The sequence below is a fragment of the Pollicipes pollicipes genome, unplaced genomic scaffold, assembly GCF_011947565.3.
Source record: "Pollicipes pollicipes isolate AB1234 unplaced genomic scaffold, Ppol_2.1 Scaffold_7262;HRSCAF=8765_pilon_pilon_pilon, whole genome shotgun sequence".
Lineage (NCBI taxonomy): Eukaryota > Metazoa > Arthropoda > Thecostraca > Pollicipedomorpha > Pollicipedidae > Pollicipes > Pollicipes pollicipes.
In genome coordinates, this window is record NW_023597055.1 from 20,622,344 (window position 1) to 20,642,740 (window position 20,397).

Genomic DNA, 20,397 nt, shown 5'->3' on the forward strand with positions numbered 1-20,397 from the left:
CAGGCCACTGCTAGCCCCGGTCACTACCCAGGCGCAGGCCACTGCTAGCCCCGGTCACTACCCAGGCGCAGGCCACTGCTAGCCCCGGTCACTACCCAGGCGCAGGCCACTGCTAGCCCTGGTCACTACCCAGGCGCAGGCCACTGCTAGCCCCGGTCACTACCCAGGCGCAGACCACTACTAGCCCCGGTCACTACCCAGGCGCAGGCCACTGCTAGCCCCGGTCACTACCCAGGCGCAGACCACTACTAGCCCCGGTCACTACCCAGGCGCAGACCACTGCTAGCCCCGGTCACTACCCAGGCGCAGACCACTACTAGCCCCGGTCACCACTCAGGCGCAGACCACTGCTAGCCCCGGTCACCACTCAGGCGCAGGCCACTACTAGCCCCGGTCACTACCCAGGCGCAGGCCACTGCTAGCCCTGGTCACTACCCAGGCGCAGGCCACTGCTAGCCCCGGTCACTACCCAGGAGCAGGCCACTGCTAGCCCCGGTCACGACCCAGGCGCAGGCTACTGCTAGCCCCGGTCACTACCCAGGCGCAGACCACTACTAGCCCCGGTCACTACCCAGGCGCAGGCCACTGCTAGCCCCGGTCACTACCCAGGAGCAGGCCACTGCTAGCCCGGGTCACTACCCAGGAGCAGGCCACTGCTAGCCCGGGTCACTACCCAGGCGCAGGCCACTACTAGCCCCGGTCACTACCCAGGCGCAGGCCACTGCTAGCCCCAGTCACTACCCAGGCGCAGGCCACTGCTAGCCCCGGTCACTACCCAGGCGCAGACCACTGCTAGCCCCAGTCACTACCCAGGTGCAGGTCACCGCTAGCTCCGGTCACTACCCAGGCGCAGACCACTGCTAGCCCCAGTCACTACCCAGGTGCAGGTCACCGCTAGCTCCGGTCACTACTCAGGTGCAGGCCACTGCTAGCCTGGTCAGTCTCCTCTCAAATATCGGGGTCAAATGCACGGCTCAGCCATGCTTGTGTGGTTGTTTTGTTTTGTCGGGAAACACCATCAATGGGCGATGCCAATGAGAAAGCGTTTGGTGTGAGTTGATTGATCGAGGACGGACAGCCGGTCAGACATGCATGTCAGTCATAAGTGATCAGCAACCACCTACACTGCTGGCACCACTTTCGTGGTATTGTGGCTAATGTGTGACATCTGTGCGCCGTTTGAGTCAATGCCGTGTGCTTCTGAGCGTCGCCTGTCACGTGTCGGGTGGGGATGCCGGCTCCCCTGCAGGTGTCCGCCGTGGGGGTCCCGCCGTCTGGTGCCGGCTCGAGCGTCACTCCGGTCCCCTGCGCCCTCCCCATGAGGTCATCTGACCTGGCCCGACCGACCTTACGGGAGCTAACCCAATTTGGGCTGACGTTACCTGACCCGGCGTGACCTGGATCGATGTCACCTGATCTGCCTCAGGCTGATCGCGCGTCTGCGGCACTGGCTGGAGGTGTCGGAGGCGGGCGGCACACCGACGACTGGTGAGTTTGCTGTCGACCTGTCCCAGTGTGGCTCCGGGGATAAGGGCTGGGTACAACGCTCGATAAGGTGGTCTGGCACGGGTTCGTCGCTGTTCGTTACATGTGTGTTGCTGAGACTGAGCAAACCCGGCCCCGCCGCTTCCGGTGGGAGCATGCTGGCCGGCGGCTGACCTCTGACCCCCTCCCCCTCCCCCGCATGCACGCCCGGCAGCAGAAGGCAAGCCTGCCGAGTTTGACCGTCCTGACTTCCCGCTGCTGCCGGCCTCCCGCGGCTTCGGCATCACGCTGCGTAAGGCGCTCAAGACGTTCGAACAGGTGAGCTGTCGACGCCGGGTGAGGCGGACGAGACTGCGGTGCCCCGGCCCCGGCCCCCGCATTGTGTGGGCGCGGAGAAGCATAATAAGCTGCCGTGGCGTGTGTGGAGAGTCCCTGGTGCCATAGTTGTGATAGGCAAATGTCTGAGGAGCCGGCCCCGAGGATGGCAGTGTGCGGCATGGAGTCACGAAGCCGCCGTGGGATAATATAGCAGGCCGTGTGTTTCATGTAACTAGGTTGAATGACTCCTCGGATGTGGCGCCGTTCGCCGCAGCGGCAGTAATGGTGTGAACCGGATACGTGTAACACCCTGGGGTGGATGGGTGTGAAGCATTGATCGTTTGGTATTGGTGGATCCCACGGTATTGTGATGTCTTGGTGAGGATCCGCTTCACAATGGCCGACGGAGGGCGGCGCCCAAGCCCGGGTCGCCGTTTTCCCGCTCGGCCGCTGACCCTGCGTGGCGGCTCGCACTGGCCTCCGACCGCTCCCGCCTCGGTCACTGCGCTCACAGAACGGCTGGCTGACCCAGCTTTCGGGCTGGGACGCCTCCCCGTCCGCGGAGCTCGGCCGCCCTGACGACGGCGCTCGTTTCAGACGCTGCAGGAGTACGGCGTTCGGGACGGCGCCGCCCCGCAGCCGCCGCCGCCGGCCGACGCCGCCTCCAGTTAGCCTTGGTGGCGCACTAGGGCCCTTTGTAACCAATGATTCCACTGACGGATTGGTGCGGCGCCCACGGCGGCGGGCGGCGGGCGCGCGCGCCGCGTGTTCTTGTGCTGTTCGGTTTGCCCCCCCCCCCCCTCACACACGCGCTCCCTCCACACCCTGCGCGGCTGAGACACCGCGGCGGCCGGCCAGCGCCGCCGCGGTGTGGACGTGTGGAGCTGAGCGGCCGTGTGGACGCGTCACTTGATCGCGTGGATGCGCCGCCGCGTGGACGGCGGCCGCCGGCGCGCGCGGCGGAGGGCCGAGAGCGCATGGCGGAACCGGATCCTCTGCCCCTGACAGGGGCGAGCGGACCGGCCGTTGAGTGTCGACTCTCGCTCGACGCTGGGGCCCGCCGGCGGCCGCGGCAGAGTCTGGCGCTGGCGCCAAAACGCGGCGCGCGCCATGCGCTCGCGCTGGCTGCGACCGCGCCTGGTTCGCGCCCGGCTGCGGCCTGGGCTTCACTACTGAACGTGTGTGGTGCTCTTGGTTCGGCGAATCATGAAGTGAGGACGGGCGGTGCGCGCACTCGCGCGTTTTAATCGCCGCGGTGTAATCTTATTGCGAATAAACCTGTTAAGCTTGCCCGCTGTTTGTTCGCTTTGCTGGATGCGGAGGAGGGGTCTGGGAACAGACGCTAGGTTCGTCGTGCTGGGAGACACGGCTGATGGTACTTAGTGCGCCATTAACAAAATCTCGGAAGGTTTGCAAGGTAATAGCTGACGGCCAGTTTGCGCCCTCGGAGGACCGAGTAAACCTAGCAGACACACAGATCGCGGGGAGGAATAATTCATATCACGTGAAAGATTTGATTGAAACTCATCGGTTGTACCGTTAGTAACTGTAGACAGTTAAGTGTCAGTGACTTGAAGAAATGAAACTGGACCATTTTCCCATATCAAAATCCTGGCCGCTCACTGACAACACTGGTCGATGCCCGCCCTGCTCCCGGCTCGTGCCAGCCTGGTGGCCGACTCCCGCCACCTCGCCTGGCGCCTGGCGACACTGACCGAGGGGGTCGTCCCAGTCCGCCGCCCCGCCTTCCCTGGCGTTGCCGCCCGCGACCCTCCGACCGAGCGGCCGTCCCAGTTCACTGTCCTGCCTTCCCTGGCGTCGCCGCCCGCGACCGTCCGACCGAGTGGCCGTCCCAGTCCGCTGTCCTGCCTTCCCTGGCGTCGGCGCCCGCGACCCTCCGACCGAGCGGCTGTCCCAGTCCGCTGTCCCACCTTCCCTGGCGTCGCCGCCCGCGACCTTCCGACCGAGAGGGTCGTCCCAGTCCGCCGCCCCGCCTTCCCTGGCGTCGCCGCCCGCGACCCTCCGACCGAGCGGCTGTCCCAGTCCGCTGTCCCACCTTCCCTGGCGTCGCCGCCCGCGACCCTCCGACCGAATGGGCCGTCCTGCCTTCCCTGGCGTCGTCGCCCGCGACCGTCCGACCGAGCGGCCGTCGTAGTCCGCTGTCCTGCCTTCCCTGGCGTCGCCGCCCGCGACCCTCCGACCGAGTGGGCCGTCTAGCCTTCCCTGGCGTCGTCGCCCGCGACCGTCCGACCGAGCGGGCCGTCTAGCCTTCCCTGGCGTCGCCGCCCGCGACCCTCCGACCGAGTGGGCCGTCTAGCCTTCCCTGGCGTCGCCGCCCGCGACCCTCCGACCGAGCGGGCCGTCCCAGTCCGCCGTCTTGCCTTCCCTGGCGTCGCCGCCCGCGACCCTCTGCCCGAGGGAGAGGTTCTGCCTTCCCTGGCGTCGCCGCCCGCGACCCTCCGACCGAGGGGGCCGCCCCTGTCCGCCGCCCCGCCCCCTCTGGCGTCGCCGCCCGCGACCCTCCGACCGAGGAGGCCGCCCCAGTCCGCCGCCTCGCTGGCCTGCACCACGGTCACACCGGCCGGCCGCGCAGCCTGCTCCCGCGCTGGAGCCGCGGCTCGGGACGGTGGACCTCGCGCCGTGAGACCCGCGAGCTGGCAAAAACAGAAGCACCCGAGCTTATCACAATTAGTGTATGTGTATTGGGGCGTTCAGGCACATCGCTAACCGATAAGCATGGCGGGAACACGGCCATGGACATAATATCATATCAAGACAGCGCGCTGATTCGCATGCAGTGTCGTTGCCACTGCAATAATGCAATGTGCATTTCATCTGCCCGCTCGACTTGCCGGAACTGGGCCGAATACACCCGTCTGGAGAAGAGGAATGATGGACAACTGCCATCAACCGTCGCTGCAGTATTGCTCGAAGGGTAACAAAACGACCGCGCGTCCGTGAGCTTCCTGCACAGACCAGAGGGAAAAAGCAAGCGAGTCCGCTGAAACTGATGACACAAATCAACAACATATGATTTCAATCTCGTACGAACAGCTGCATCGAACAAAAATCTGGCAGTGTGTCTGCGCATTGCACCGCAGGCTCAACATCCTACGCGACTTTTGTGGGCACGGCATGCCCAGGCGGTCACATTTCGACAGGTTTACTTCCCGGCAACCAGCGTCCAACGGCAACGTCTCCACGAAAGACTGCAGCCCCAATAGAGCCAGTGACAAATCTCGGACCGCTGAAAGATACGCCGGGATATGCGGTATACGCGGGAGGAATGTTACACCAGCACCGGCTGGTGAGGAAGACCAGGCACCGGACCGCCTTCAGGCCGCTACCGAGTGGGCGTCTGCACCAGAGGTGGGGACGAATGCTCGGGTTATGGCGCTGTTTCTCCCGGCTCTATTCACGACGGTACCTGTGCTGCACGTCCCCCTCCCCTCCCCTCCTCGCCCCCTCCCCGCGAGTCATAAGTGAGTCATCGATGGCAGCCAGACGCGTCCACCGCACCACGCCGCGTGCCGCGCCCCACTGGGGTGCCACCCAGGTCGCGTGGTCAGCAGGAGCTGCAGGTCGTGGCGCGCGGCGCCGGCTCCTCCCAGTAAGAGAGATCCATCACTGGCAGCGCCAGCGAGCCGCACGGCTTTGGCGCGTTGTCGGCAGATGGCAGCAGCAGCGGCCGCGGCTGCGCCTTCTCCAGCCGGTCGGACGTGTCGCACAGAACGCGGGCCAGGTTGGCGCGACGAATCTGGCGCAGCTGGTCTAAACGGCGACGAGACAGTCGGTTAACGGCTTCACGACATTCTGATCGCATTCACTGCACAGTTAGGACCACTCTTGTGTTCACGCCCACCCTCTCCCAGAGCTGCTGTTATTCATAGCGCGGACAGATAGAGGAGGGCGATGCGACCCCTGCCGCTTCAAAACTAATGAAGATGAGCTTAGAAAAAACCTAGTGGATTGGTCTCAACGAGATCTCGCGATTGGTGGCAAGTTATACGTTGGCTGGCCAATGATCGACTCCATTATGTCAGGTCATAGGTCAAATTTTCCTGATCATTTGGCAGGTTTACAACCTCATACGCAGGAGACCGTGCATTGCAGTGACACGAAATCTATCCAGACGCATCAGTACAACAGTGATTTACAACAGTGATACAGTACAACGAATACAGATTACAACAGTGATATACGACAACTATGCATTTTGGGCAAACATCTATGGTATATGGCTTCGTTAACATAACGACGTCGGCCCCACGCGCTCGTTCCAAAACCAGTGTCCCCGGTTTATATAAAGGTATGGTGTCATCTCGGTGACCTTGACAGCTATGGTCTGCGGATGTTCAATATAATTGTTATTTAACCTCGGCAGTTCTCATCGGGGTACAGCACACCGCCCCGGCCCGCGCTGATAAGCACCCGCAACGCGAGCAGTGCCAATCGAGAACCACGAGATGATGGTGATCAGCGAGCCGGGGCGCCGAGCATGCGTCCCCCCGCGGCGGCGTCGTGGCCGCCGGCCCCTCGGGGTACACTCACCGGGCGAGAAGCGCAGCAGGGGGTCGCCGGTCTCGTACCAGAACCGGTCGCCCGTCTTCATGCGCACGAACTGGTCGGTGAGCAGACAGGCGAAGGTCGGCCCGACGGCAGCGCCCTCCAGCGGCGGCTCCAGCAGGCCGCCCACGTATAGGTCCACGTGGTCGATGGACCTGGATGGGCAGATGCGGACGCGCTCGCTCAAGATGCACAGCAATGGTGGCTTTTGATCCGATACCCTGCCGCACTGTATGGTTTTCATCACTGTACCTAAACGCATCAGGAAACATAGAAACAAATCAACGTGTGGAGTGAGCTATGTCGATGTTAGCCAGGCTTGAAATGCGATGTGATCAGCTGGGTTTCAACGCGAACATTGCAAAGCACCAACAGTCAACAGTCAGTCACACCAACAGTCAATATTGCGAAATACAGTGCAAACTTCTACTACGGTCATAGAAGTACCCCGGAGGCGCGCTAAGCGAAGTGTCCTACTAGAAGCTAACACCAGCGATATTGATTTGTAGGATAGCGTAATGTCACATCCACATTAACACAATCGGGCCATTCCTGTCGACGCGTTGACGAAGATCCAGTGCAAGATCACCTCCCCACGAAAAAAGTACGGAAGTTCCGAGCTTTGTTCAGTCCCACAGATCCAAGGCCCCATAACGGTTCGCACCCAAACTTTCCGACACGGTCAAGACCGTCCGCTTTCCTCCCGTCCCTCCTCGTCCGGAGCACGCCCCGGAGCACACCCCGGAGCACACCCCGGAGCACGCCCCAGAGCACGCCTCGGAGTACGCCCCGGAGCACGTCCTGGAGCACGCCCCGGAGCACGTCCTGTGTCCAGCCGTGAGCACCTGTACAGCTCCTCCACCCGGTCGGCCTGCGCCGGCTGCAGCGCCATCTGGCGGAGAGCGGCGAAGTCGGCGAGCGGCTGCAGGCCACAGTGGCGCCGCCACGCGTTGTAGGGCGGCAGGCCGTGGTCCCGACCCCGCTGCACGTTGATGGCGCCCAGGTCGAGCCCGGTCGGCGCGGAATCCGGCTCGAAGAGGTGCATCGTGATCTGGGCACGGGTCTGGCGTCAGCGCCGGCGGCGGCGCGTGGGGCGCCCGCGGCGGTGGACGGGGTGCGCCGGGGCGCGACAAGCCGCAGGGCGTGACGGTGCAGAGGCTGCAGTCGGCGGCCGCCAGCGGCGAGCACGTCACGGGTCAACACCGAACAAAACGAGCGGTCGGTCCCCCAAATTCGCCTCGGAAATAAACTACCAGTAGCTCTGAGTCATCTGCGTGGCGTTAACGTGCTCTCAGCGTTTCTCGACACTCGATTTGATAGAGTGCGTCGCAGCTTCTCCCGATTACAGCGTGGATACGCAAACACGCCCAGCACCAACTGTCGCACGCACAGCTTAGTATTGACGCGTCAGACACGTTCACCCCGCGCTGCGACGCTCCCCGTGTTCGCCCGCCGTGCTGATCCGCGCGCGGCGGACCGACCTGGCTGGTGAGGTGAGCGTCCGCCGCCCTGCTGCACGTGTTGAGCTGACCCCGCGTCAGCGCGTCCATCTTGCTCGTCTGGTACAGCCGCGTCGGGTTGAAGAACAGCCGGTGCAGCTGCGTGAAGTCCTCGGTTTTGTCGAACGCACCCATCATCTTGATCAGACCCTGCCCGCGACGAACGCAACCAGCGGTCAGTGGCGGGCGTGCGGCGCGCAGCCATTTGACGCGCCCCGGTTCACACCCGCACGATGTCCCGGCACACCCGGATCACATGCCGGCACAGGTCACACGTGCGGGCGGCTTCTGTCGTCACGGATGCGCCGCGGCTAGCCTGGGGGGGGGGGCTAGCTCTGATAATGCGGATCCATCTGCTGTCTTGGCGCCGATCTGCTGGACGCAGCGTGAGCATGGTACCTATGAGGTTACTCAGCTGAGTGAATGGGTTCTGATGCATTGCGGTGCCTCCCACTGGCGTATGCCGAAGTCAGTGAAATGCTTCCGCGACGGGAATCGAACCAAACATCGTTCGATCTCGCGCCCTAAATTCTAACTACCCGGCTACTGGTGTGCGGGCCTCAGAGCGTACCTGGATCTGGCTGTGACCGAACCGGAAGGCGGCGGTTGCGAACACATTGGCGATGGTGGGGTCGGTGGTGTTGGAGTAGCCGTAGAAGTAGCCCTCCTTGAGCGGGAGCAGACCGGCAGAGCGAGCCAGCTTTTCACCTGAGGCAAGGGCGGACAGGTCAGTAACGATACGATCATAATGACCCAGCTATCCTGCACATCGTCAAGCTATTTCCATATAGACCACACACACGCTGCCTCAGTGCCTGCTTCACAACAGCCATGTCTATCCCCACACCCATCCCATCTCACGACAGCCGCTATAGAGGTCTGAATCCCGCTTCTCTCATCGCGCTGCCCCCTTCCCCCTCCCCCCCTCCCCCTCTTCTTCCTGTGCCTCGACCCCGACAGCCGCCGCCGAGGCTGGCGGGGCTGGGGCGCTGCCGTCCAGCCGCCGGCGCCGCCCCGCCAGCCGTACCGAGCAGCAGCGGCAGGTACTCGGCGGCCGTGATGTGCTGCATCATGGCCGCGATGATGCGCCGGCTCTCCTGGAACGTCCGCTCGTCGTCCCAGTGCGGGTTGATGTCGGCCAGCTCGTCGGCCACCAGGTTGTGCTGACGCATCCACTGCGTGTGCGTCGCCGTCAGCGAGATCTGCTCGTTGACGCGCGCGTCACCTGGGGTCACGCGAGGTCACGGGTCACGGGAGCCACGGGGGTCACGGGGTGAGATTTGCTGGTTAACACACACGTCACATGCAGCCACACGAGGTCACGGAGTCACGGGGTGAGATTTGCTGGTTAGCACACGCGTCGCCTGCGGCCACGCGAGGCCGCGGGGTTGCGGAAGTTACGGGGTCACAGAGTCACGGGTCAGCTGGGGTTGCGACGAAGACGTCTGGCAAGGGCGGAGCGGCGCATTTCGCGCGAGCGGATGCAGAGTGCGTGCGCATATTCGGGGCAGCTGTTAAGCATCTCGACAGAATGAGACTCAACGTGCCCTTCGTAACGCATGGAATTAGATAATCATTGAGACCAGCAGCAGCTTTGTAGAGTATTATACGCTAAGCAGTCGCGTGTGAGTCATTCTGATTCGAAACAGGTCGACTTGCAACCGCTGACCGGCCAGGTCGTCGGGGTAAAGGTCATCCAACAGCTGGCCAGGTCACCTGACAGCTGTCCAGGTCACCTGGTGACCGCTTCGGACTTATCACCTATCATGATAATAATCCCATTACAAGCTAATGGACACGATCTCATAATTGGGTGGCGGTGACGGCTTCCGTCCCGTGCCGGTACCAGTGCCCATCATCTGTCAACAGCGACAGGGTGAACGTTTGCCATCACTGTATGACATATTAGGAGCCAGTTCCACAAAGGTGACAAGCCCGAAAATTCAAATGAGTAGCTCCTATTAAAGCTAACTTTTTGAAACGTCTAATGAAAAGCGCCAAGGTCGACTCGGTACGCCATCGGCAGTACAATTAAACCCTGTGGTAAAACCTGGCGTATCACTCCGCCCCCGCTCATCCATCGAGCCTCGTAAATCCCGCTTCGATACTAATCTTTAGATGCCGCTACAAGTGCCCTGGGAACATGTGACCAAATCAAACGATGCCAAGCGCGCTGTAGTCAACTGCCTTCAGCATGAACAGACTAGAGCAGTACGCAGAAAGACGAGATGTCTCGGTAGCTAATGACCCTATAAAAGAAGTTGAATGAATTCACTGAGAATGTTTATGGCAGGCTGGAAGGAAACAAATAAACAACATAATTCTTGTTGAGCCTTCGCCAGAAAAAGAAATATCTGATAAGAGTCCGGACCTGCACAACCTCCAGCTCCTGGGTAAAGCCAGGCCTTTCAGGAATGCGCAGCGCTGCTGCCGGCGGCCGACGTCGGGCTGGGCCCTAGACCCTTACCAGAGCAGGAACGGGACTGGGGTGACCGTCATCGAAGCCCTTGACCTTTACCTGAGCGGAAACAGTACTGGTTTACCGCCATCGAACCCTTAGACCCTTACCTGAGCAGAAGCAGTACTGGTTGACCGCCACCGAAGCGCTTGCCTTTACCCAACCGGAAACAGTACTGGTTGACCGCTATCGTAGCCCCTGCTCCTTGCCTGAGCGCAAACAGTACTGGTTTACCGCCATCGAGGCCCATGGGCCCTACCCGAGCGGAAACTGTACTGGTTTACCGCCATCGAAGCCCATGGGCCTTACCTGAGCGGAAACAGTACTGGTTGACCGCCATCGAGGCGTTGCGGTTGCAGCCGTCTTTCGGGTCGGCGCTGATCGGTAGCAGCTCACGGCCATCCTCAGTGGTCTGTGTTCAGCCAATCAGAGTCTCAAACAATTGATATCGGCCAATCAGAACCGGCACATGCCTTGCGCCGATCAGGATCAAATTCGGTGGGAACGAGCTTCTGCCGTGAACCTCATTCAGCTTACTTTCCATTGATCATGAGAGCGATGCAAACGGACGTGATCGAAAAGCACGATGTTCTCTTTGAATACATGGCATGCCAATGACCACCACTGACCATGTGTTGCCCATGCCATGCATGTCTTTCATGTCTTTCATGATTCGCGGTTGTCCACAGCATTGATGGCTCCCTGTCCCATGCTCCTAAGCCAACGCGCGCTGTAGACCGAGCCATCTGTACACAAGCGTGCTATCCCCGTCCAGCCGCGCAGCGCGCATCATTAGCGGCCAGCCGCACAGTGTCATGTCATCAGCGTCCAGCCGCAGTGTCATGTCATTAGAGTCCAGCCACACAGTGCCGCGTCATCAGCGTCCAGCCGCGCAGTGTCGCATCATCAGCGCCCAGTCGCACAGTGTCATGTCATCAGCGTCCAGCCGCAGTGTCATGCCATTAGCGTCCAGCCGCGCAGTGTCGCGTCATCAACGTCAAGCCGCGCAGTGTCGCATCATGTGCGCCTAACCGCGCAGTGTCGTATCATCAGGGTCCAGCCGCACAGTGTCATGTCATCAGCGTCCAGCTGCAGCGTCATGCCATCAGAGTCCAGCCACACAGTGCCGCGTCATCAGCGTCCAGCCGCGCAGTGTCGCATCATCAGCGCCCAGCCGCGCAGTGTCGTATCATCAGCATCCAGCCGCGCAGTGGCTCATCATCAGCGTCCAGTCGCACAGTGTCACGTCATCAGCGTCCAGCCGCAGTGTCATGTCATTAGCGTCCAGCCGCGCAGTGTCGCGCCATCAACGTCAAGCCGCGCAGCGTCGTATCACGAGCGCCTAACCGCGCAGTGTCTTATCATCAGGGTCCAGCCGCGCAGTGTCATGTCATCAGCGTCTAGCCGCAGTGTCATGTCAATAGCGTCCAGCCGCGCAGTGTCGCGTCATCAGCGTCCAGCCGGGCAGTGGCGCATCATCAGCGTCCAGCCGCGCAGTGTCGCAACATCAGCGTCCAGCCGCGCAGTGTCGCATCATCAGCGCCCAGTCGCGCAGTGTCATGTCATCAGCATTCAGTCGCAGTGTCATGCCATTAGCGTCCAGCCGCGCAGTGGCGCATCATCAGCGTCCAGCTGCGCAGCGTCGCGTCATCAGCGTCCAGCCGCAGTGTCATGTCATTAGCGTCCAGTCGCGCAATGTCATGTCGCCAGCGTTTGGCCGCACCTGCACCCGCAGCCTGCCGCCGGCATGCGCGCGCAGAGAGCTTGTCTGCTCGTCATCGGAGCCGTAGATGTTGGAGCCGTCCAAGAAGGCGGTGATCTGGTTCAGCTGCTGCCGGGGGCCTGGAGCATGGAGCGGGGTCACCGGGGGCGGTGGTGCACCGCTGATGGGTGGTGACGGGTGGTGATGGGTGGTCACAGATGGTGGCATGTGGTGAAAGGTGGTGGCAGGTGCACGACCGGTGCTGACAGGTGCTGACAGGTGGTGACGAAGGTAACACGTTATGACGGATGTTGACAGGTGGCGACGGGTGGCGGGCAGTTGATAACGGTTTGTGAAGATGGTGCCAGCTGAGCATAGCTGGTGATCGGCCGCATTGCGAGAAACAAAATGACCGCGCAGCAAGTTCAAGGGACTTTCCAGTGGGCAGTATGGCACAAATGTTTATGGTTATGGAAACAAATGGATTACATCCTACAGCAAAACTTACTTTCAGCTGAATCCTGCCCCGGCCTCCATCGGGCTCACAGTCGCATGGGCTCTCTGCTGTTCAGTGACAGAATATCCAGACATTCCTGAAGTCTCTCATGTTTCCGACGATGCACGCCGTCGTACATTTTCAAACAAGTGTATACGTCACGCGTGTATAAGTATATACACAGAGTGCTGTGGACTCCACTTGCACTCCAGCACTGTTACCTTCATGACTGTAAAACCCTGCTCATGAATGGCATTCTTCGCTCCATTGTACGTCACGCAATGACCACAAACGTTACACACTCCAGTGCAGCCGCACCGGCGGTAGCAGGACTACGTCAGGAGCGTAGGTTTGCAACATCAGCTGGGGTCCATGTTTCTCGCTCACTTTGATCCATTTCCTCCTGGAAGTTCGTGACTGGACCCTCAAATAAATAGAAAACCAGACCTCTGGCTGTCAGAAAGCCCGGCAACCACACTTTCGCGACTGCAAGCCAGTCGTGGCCCCGGCAGCCACATTCTCGTGGGTGGCGGTCGCCGGCGCCGCTGTTTCCCCGGGCGCAGCGGGGAAGGGAAGGGGTACAAGGGACAGGGTCGGGGGACGTACCGTACTGACAGAGCGGTGCCGGCGACGACCGCACGAAGTCCAGGCAGCTGACGTTGAAGACGGCAAACTGCGGGTCGTCGAAGCCCACCAGCAGCGACATACACTCCGGGTGCAGCAGACTCGGGTCATGGTCAATCTCCGGCCCGCAGCAGCGAATCGGCGCGCCGTTGTCCGCTGCCGGCAACAGATGGCAGCACAGGCGCGTGAAGGCGATGATAACGTATGCACGGAGCAGCGGTCAGACACCAGGAACGCATTTGCTGCTTATGTTTCAGGAGATCGGCTTTTAGGACGTGCATAGTTTGCTACGTCCAGGACACCTTATCATAAAGCATCATGAAAACTGTGACAAATGACACATCTCCGTGGGCGGAACAGCCGTGTCACAGTCCCAGAGACCATCCCCGTGGTGGCGGGAGTTTAGCGCGTCATTCCCGGGCCGCGGCACGATCGTGAGTCGCAGTTTTGACGAGACCGGGAGGACATGCAGTGCCACTCGCACAGTTGGAGCCGCTGGCTGATGTGTGGAGCCGCTGTTGTGTCCCGGTCGGCCACCAGCCCGGGAGCTCCCCCGCCAGTAGCCGATGCATTCGGCCCTGGCCACTTCCAGCACTGCCGGCACGGGGACCCCCCATCGGGACTTCTGCAGCGGCCATGGCTGGACGCCATCGGAGGCGGAAGCGCACTCAGATATCCAGCCACATGAACATGTGCCCCGAAACCGCCTCGACAACACTTTGCGTTTGGATGCCTCGGAACACTTGCTCCACATGCAATGCACCGTTCTGATGGCAGCCGGTGTTCCTGACCCCGACAATCAAGGTATCCCCATTCCCTGCCACGGATCACCACGGGCTGGGTCCGACCCTCGGCGACGCCCTGGTTCCGCCACTGGCCGGAGTCGGAACGACCCGCCCGTGCCCGGAGTTGTGCCGGTTGCATTAATAGGCATGGCGGGCGGCAAAAACACCAGACGCGGTCCGAGCGGGCTCCACTCAGCTGGCGCGTTTCAAGGCGACACAGCTGACGTGTGAGACAAACGCAGCAGTTACCTCCATAAGCAGCTGGGAGGCCGCTGAGCCCCGGACCTGTGGCCAGACGGGGCAGGGTTGCCGCTGCCCAGTGGCTCACTGGAAGTGCTCGGAGTGTGCATCGAACATCACACGCATGATCGGTCGAAAACCGATGACCTCTGCTTGGAAATGTGCACTTCGTCAGAAGACCTGACGAGGGCTTTCCGCAAAATTGTGTCTTGTGTTCATTTCTGAAAAAGTAAGCTAATGGTTTTTTGTGCAATGGTGCTGCTAGTTCCGTGATCTTATTTGATATGTTCTTACAGTTGAGATAGTAGAAAAAAATTAGTTGTTATTAAGGAATACTTTTGTGTATCGAAACGTATTGTATCGCGGATTCTTAACCATTATGATTGTTGCTCTTCTGTTAGCCTGAAATTAAAACTACACTGCTAACGCATTCGACCCCGTGCACCTGTCAGGCAAGGTCAACTTCGACCCAGTCCACAATGCGTAGCATTCTCTAGGAACTATGAGAAAACTATGAAGTATGGCATGAATAAATACGTATGGACGCGTTTTACTTTTGGATAAGTGCCGACTGACAGTAATAAACCGATACAACGTGTCAGGTGTCCTAGCATGGCTTTACGGGAACACGTCACGATAATGGCAGTGCCGTATGGTTCAAGTCGCATAAAACAGCTGGACATTGGATATTTTAATAGCTATACAAATCACAATCTACTTTCTTGACGCACCTTTTTATCACGATGATGATAATGATGAAAATAACGATCATGGCGCAGATGCAGATGATGATGGTGAATATACTGTACTGTAATGTAACGTAAAAGCAGGGACATGATAAGACTTTGTAAACTTTTCAGATAATCAACTCTTAAATGCGTCAAAACAATTTCATTATTTCATGATACTGAAAAGATCTTACGTGAGTCAGGTTACCTACCGTGCCAACATCGCTACTGTAAGAAATACGAGGATAACACAAGTTATCAGCCATGGCCAATGGCTGTCATGCTTTCTGATAAACCGGCGTTCAAAACTTTGTTCATACCCCGCCGCAACTCATGACTTCTCAGGAACTCACATTTCGTTGTCATGTTCGTGGAAATGGCCAGCTAATAAGAACGAGCTACCCAATGTAAATCTCATACTACGTATGAGAGTATACTACGTATACTCTTTTTGTATATATACTCTCATATACTATATGAGAGTATATGAGAGTATACTACGGAGCGTAGTAGTGGTTGCGGGCTGCTATCACATGCTCATCATCATTCACATCATTTCGTACATTGCGATTATCCTAGTGCACAACTGTACATGGTGAGCATAAAAAAATGCTTAACCCATGATCATAATTTCTTTTGGCATTTCCCTGGCCTGAAACACACGACGTAGTCACCATCACCTTCAGCGGCACCTTTGTGCGTATTGGATACGCCTTCCTATGGACTCAAACCGCCTTGCGCTGGGTTGGGACACTGAAGAAGCGGACAACTGCACGTCTAGTTGTCATTTATCTAGATAAAGTGTGCCGCAGTTTTCTGGCCATGGCGAGTGCTAGTGGCTTCACGTAAGTGTGGTAAGGACGCAGGACAAATTTTCAGTGCCTTGTTTTTCAAAACTTCCAATTGCTTTGGTCTATGCTAGTTTGCTTTGTGGGCTCAAGACTGGAAACTTTACTGTGTTAAGCAGTCTCATCAGGCAGCGTTCGGGCGCGGCTTTCCTTGACAAGGGCCCTGCTTTTGACAAGTCGTGGCTACGGGCACCAAACATCGCCTGTCTGTACCGCGCTCCCCATGGTGTTGCCGCGTTCTGCCAGCCTAACGCGACTGAGAACTGTGAGCTGGTGCCGCAGTGACAGCTCAGGGTCAAGACAAGCGCGGCTGAGAACTGTGAGCTCGTGCCGCAGTGACAGCTCAGGGTCAAGACGAGCGCGGCTGAGAACTGTGAGCTCGTGCCGCAGTGACAGCTCAGGGTCAAGACGAGCGCGGCTGAGAACTGTGAGCTCGTGCCGCAGTGACAGCTCAGGGTCAAGACAAGCGCGGCTGAGAACTGTGAGCTCGTACCGCAGTGACAGCTCAGGGTCAAGACAAGCACGGCTGAGAACTGTGAGCTCGTGCCGCAGTGACAGCTCAGGGTCAAGACGAGCGCGGCTGAGAACTGTGAGCTCGTGCCGCAGTGACAGCTCAGGGTCAAGACAAGCGCGGCCGAGAACTGTGAGCTCGTGCCGCAGTGACAGCTCAGGGTCAAGTTAAGCGCGGCTGAGAACTGTGAGCTGGTGCTGCAGTGACAGCTCAGGGTCAAGACGAGCGCGGCTGAGAACTGTGAGCTCGTGCCGCAGTGACAGCTCAGGGTCAAGACAAGCGCGGCTGAGAGCTGTGAGCTGGTGCCGCAGTAACAGCTCAGGGTCAAGTTAAGCGCGGCTGAGAACTGTGAGCTGGTGCTGCAGTGACAGCTCAGGGTCAAGACGAGCGCGGCTGAGAACTGTGAGCTCGTGCCGCAGTGACAGCTCAGGGTCAAAACAAGCGCGGCTGAGAACTGTGAGCTGGTGCTGCTGGTGCTGCACTGCCAGCGCAGAGGTAAGGCAGTCTCTGACGCGCGCCATTATATCCAAGATCAGTGTCTAGGCGCGGCAAACGATCATTCACAAAGGAAGATTAAATGCCTTTCACATACTACTTAGATTTGCAAGCGCCTTGCAGCATGGCAAGCGGGACGAACTGAAAAACCGAACAGACAGCCCTAAGCCTTTCGTGACAACTTGCATTCAAAAATTATCCGCAGTAATGTACCACTCATCGATCAGTGAGAACACGACCAATTTTGGTCTGGTAGCGCGGTGTGGCCGAAATCAATCAACGTCGTTTAATTAAACTTACATAAGGGAACCAGGTACAAGCATTAAACCTTACATAAGGGAACCAGGTGCACGTCTTTTAAATGCGATTGTTGCCAACGGTTTAAATCCCTCCTCAAACGGTGAAGAGTGTTGCTTAGAATCTCTAATGATAAAGCACATGGAACATGACATCTAAAAGTGAAAGGATATGGCAGCAAACCCCAAGAAATCAAACAAGTTAGAATTACACGGGGCAATGGCTTCATGCAAAAACCCGCAACAGCCCCCTTCAAATCACAATTGCGATACACATCTAGGAACCGCGGAAGTGACAGCCTTGGCAGGTCACATTCGAAATTATAACTTTTATATGGTGTGATTAGTACTGTTCATGCGTTCTAGCCGCTTCCAAACACCTCGTGCCCTGGCCGAGGCTCTGGGGCGCTGTCAGGGCACATCCGGCAGAGGCTGTGGCTCTGGACGCGTACCAGAACGAGAAGCTCCCACCTTCCCGGTGGCTGTGGCTCTGGACCCTTGATCAAGTCGGGCAAACTGACGGGTGGGCCTAACGCTGGAGTGGTGGACTCGGCGTACCTTAGGGCCAACACCAGGGCGGCGGACTCAGCGTACCTTAGGCCTAACACCAGGGCGGTGGGCTCGGCGTACCTTAGGTCTAAGGACGAGTGGCGGACTCGGCGTACCTCAGGCCTAACACCAGGGCGGTGGGCTTGGCATACCTTTGGTCTAAGGACGGGCGGCGGATTCGGCATACCTTTGATCTAAGGACGGGCGGTGGACTCGGCGTACCTTAGGCCTAACACGAGGGCGGCGGACTCCGCGTACCTTAGGCCTAACACCAGGGCGGTGGACTCGGCGTACCTTAGGTCTAAGGCCGGGCGGCGGACTCGGCGTACCTCAGGCCTAACACCAGGGCGGTGGACTTTGCATACCTTTGGTCTAAGCACGGGCGGCGGACTTGGCGTACCTTGGGCCTCACGCTGGAGTGGTGGACTCGGCGTACCTTTGCCGGCGGCCGTGGCCGTGACGTCATGGTCGATGAATTGGCCCCACTGCATCATGAGGAGGCTGAGCCGCGCGTCGCCGTGGTACTCGTCCGTGAACACGTAGCGGCACACCTGACGCGGCGCCGGCAGGTACCCGCCGTCCGCGGCCGCGCGCGGGAAGAACACCCCTGCAGCAGGCGACGGCGCGGGTCAGACACCCCTGCAACGGGCGACGGCGCGGGACAACGGGCGGTGGCGCAGGTCGGACACCCCTGCAACAGGTCGCGAGACGCTATCCAGACATCTCTGGACCGGGCGGCGGCCAGGCGGTGGCGGCAGCACAGGCGGTGGCGCAGGTCGGACACCCCTGCAACAGGTCGTGAGACGCTGCTCAGACACCTCTGGACCGGGCGGCGGCCAGGTGGTGGCGGCAGCACGGGCCGGGCGCCAATCTCCCGTAACGCCGCCTCACTGAGCCGCAGGCCGAGATAGCGTCTGCGCCTCGCAACCGCAGTCAACGAGAGCTGCCCCTAGAAAGGGGGCCTCCCAATAGCGTGACCCGTCCCGATGGTAACGAGAGTCGTCCTTAGAAACGAGAGCAGTCACCCTAGAAACGAGAACCGTCCCTCAAATAACGTAGCCGTCCCCTAGGAACGAGAGCCGTTCCCCAACAACGAGTCATTCCTGAGTAACGAGAGCCGTCCCGAGAGCCGTCCCCTAGTAACGAGAGCCGTTCCCCAATAACGAGTCATTCCCGAGTAACGAGCCACGTATCCCTAATAACGAGAACCGTCCCCCAGTGATGAGAGCCGTCTCCTAGTAACAGGAGTTGTACCCTAGGAACGAGGTCGTCACATAGTAACGAGAGCCGTCCCCTAGTAACGAGAGTCAACCACCTGGTAACGAGAACCATCCCCACCCCCTAATGGCGTGTCCTTTGCCCTACACAGAAACATCACACGGTTCGGTGGCCAGCGAGATAGCCTGTCCCGAGCGATATTGCCTTAAGCTCCCGACTGCCAGCATAGCTCAGCCTGGGATGCATGTCACGGCAGCGCACCTTTCACCACATAGACGGTGGTCCCAGCGTACAGAGTCCCAGAGGAGGAAAAACAACGAGGGAGGAGGGCACGACGAGCACGTGCGGACGGGGGACCGCCGGTAACTTGCGGAACTTGGGGTCTTACGCTTAGTCGTGAATCCACGCGCATGACACACATTGAATTGCCTTCTTTGTGATCGAGGTGAGGCTCAATTATATTAATATTGTGGCTTCGCTGTCCTTTACTGGTAATTGCTACCTAACGCATGGAAACTATGCGTATGGTTTTCGGTACGGAACGGGTGTATTTCGATACGGAAGCACGGCCTTAACCTACCACGTCAGTCCAGGTCAGGAATAACTATAGCCAGCATAAGTGGTTTAGTTACGTTGAATTAATGTCGCCGTATACTTAACAGATGAAAGCCTCTCTAAAGAATAAAAAGTCACGGATGTGGCGGTAGCAAAATAAGAAAATATCCAGTGCGCCCTGTAAGCGAAGAAAAACATTCCTCTCGTCCTCAAAAAGCAACTTGAACACATACCCCATCACCATATGAAGGTTCAAGTCTAATATGGCTTCCAATGTATCATTAAGAAAAGAACCTTTATTATTTTAGCCAAATACAGCTCGGTCCCATGCTTCATCGTATACAGGTACCTGCAGGGCTATGCATTAGCGGAAAACCACGAATCGCTCCTGCACAGACTTCCTCCTTTAGATGATTACCGACCACACACGACCAGCCACAAAAGCGTAACGAGGTCACGTGCTGTCTGAACTTAATCCCCTCCAGCTACCGCAACAGTCATTTCCTTGCATTCCCTTGCGGGACCAGGCCGGGAGATAATAATGGCAATAAAATAGGCTTACCAAATGGTCAGCTATGCCGCAATTGAATGCTTCGGCAGCTCTGCACATCACATAGCCGGTGAAGGATGGGTGGCTAGCGGCAGCCCAAGCAGCCCAAGCACCCTCAGCTCTCCAATGATTAGCTGGCGGCACGGCTTCCCGGCTACATGAGTTAAGCTCACGACATCCGACGCTCGACCAGGGTCGGGCGTCTGCGAACGCCATGGGGTCCACTTCGACGTGCTCCATCTACTCAGCCGTGCTCGGCGGTTTACAGACGGTATCAGGAGCGGGGTCAGGCACTGGGCGGACGTAAATGCACAGTGCTCTAGCACGGTTACGGGAGTGTAAAAATCCATAACTCCCGAACAAAGCAGCCTAGAGCAATGAAGTACGTAACAGATGGATTACTGCGTTGTGCCGCATTTTGAGAGCACAAAATGTAGATAAAGACCGTGTTTAATGCATTCAAAACAGCTTAAT

At 58.8% G+C, this 20,397-nt stretch overlaps 2 protein-coding genes across 2 annotated transcripts in view; one reads left to right on the forward strand and one right to left on the reverse strand.

Moving 5' to 3' along the window:
• The window catches only part of LOC119113547 ((E3-independent) E2 ubiquitin-conjugating enzyme UBE2O), a 30,917-nt gene extending 28,319 nt beyond the window's left edge, over positions 1 to 2,598 (forward strand). Inside the window, exons 28-30 of the mRNA XM_037237845.1 lie at positions 1,427 to 1,488; positions 1,700 to 1,803; positions 2,401 to 2,598. Of these exons, the coding sequence (XP_037093740.1) occupies positions 1,427 to 1,488; positions 1,700 to 1,803; positions 2,401 to 2,475 (241 nt within the window). The 3' untranslated portion in view covers positions 2,476 to 2,598. The remainder of the gene's footprint in view (positions 1 to 1,426; positions 1,489 to 1,699; positions 1,804 to 2,400) is intronic.
• A 1,902-nt stretch (positions 2,599 to 4,500) lies between these two features.
• Positions 4,501 to 20,397, reverse strand: part of LOC119114265 (peroxidase) — a 45,521-nt gene continuing 29,624 nt past the window's right edge. Inside the window, exons 6-15 of the mRNA XM_037238467.1 lie at positions 18,037 to 18,207; positions 13,131 to 13,304; positions 12,050 to 12,168; positions 10,636 to 10,738; positions 8,896 to 9,093; positions 8,440 to 8,576; positions 7,851 to 8,018; positions 7,215 to 7,420; positions 6,355 to 6,524; positions 4,501 to 5,574 (exon numbers count right to left, since the gene is read on the reverse strand). Coding sequence (XP_037094362.1) covers positions 5,369 to 5,574; positions 6,355 to 6,524; positions 7,215 to 7,420; positions 7,851 to 8,018; positions 8,440 to 8,576; positions 8,896 to 9,093; positions 10,636 to 10,738; positions 12,050 to 12,168; positions 13,131 to 13,304; positions 18,037 to 18,207 — 1,652 coding nt within the window. The 3' untranslated portion in view covers positions 4,501 to 5,368. The remainder of the gene's footprint in view (positions 5,575 to 6,354; positions 6,525 to 7,214; positions 7,421 to 7,850; positions 8,019 to 8,439; positions 8,577 to 8,895; positions 9,094 to 10,635; positions 10,739 to 12,049; positions 12,169 to 13,130; positions 13,305 to 18,036; positions 18,208 to 20,397) is intronic.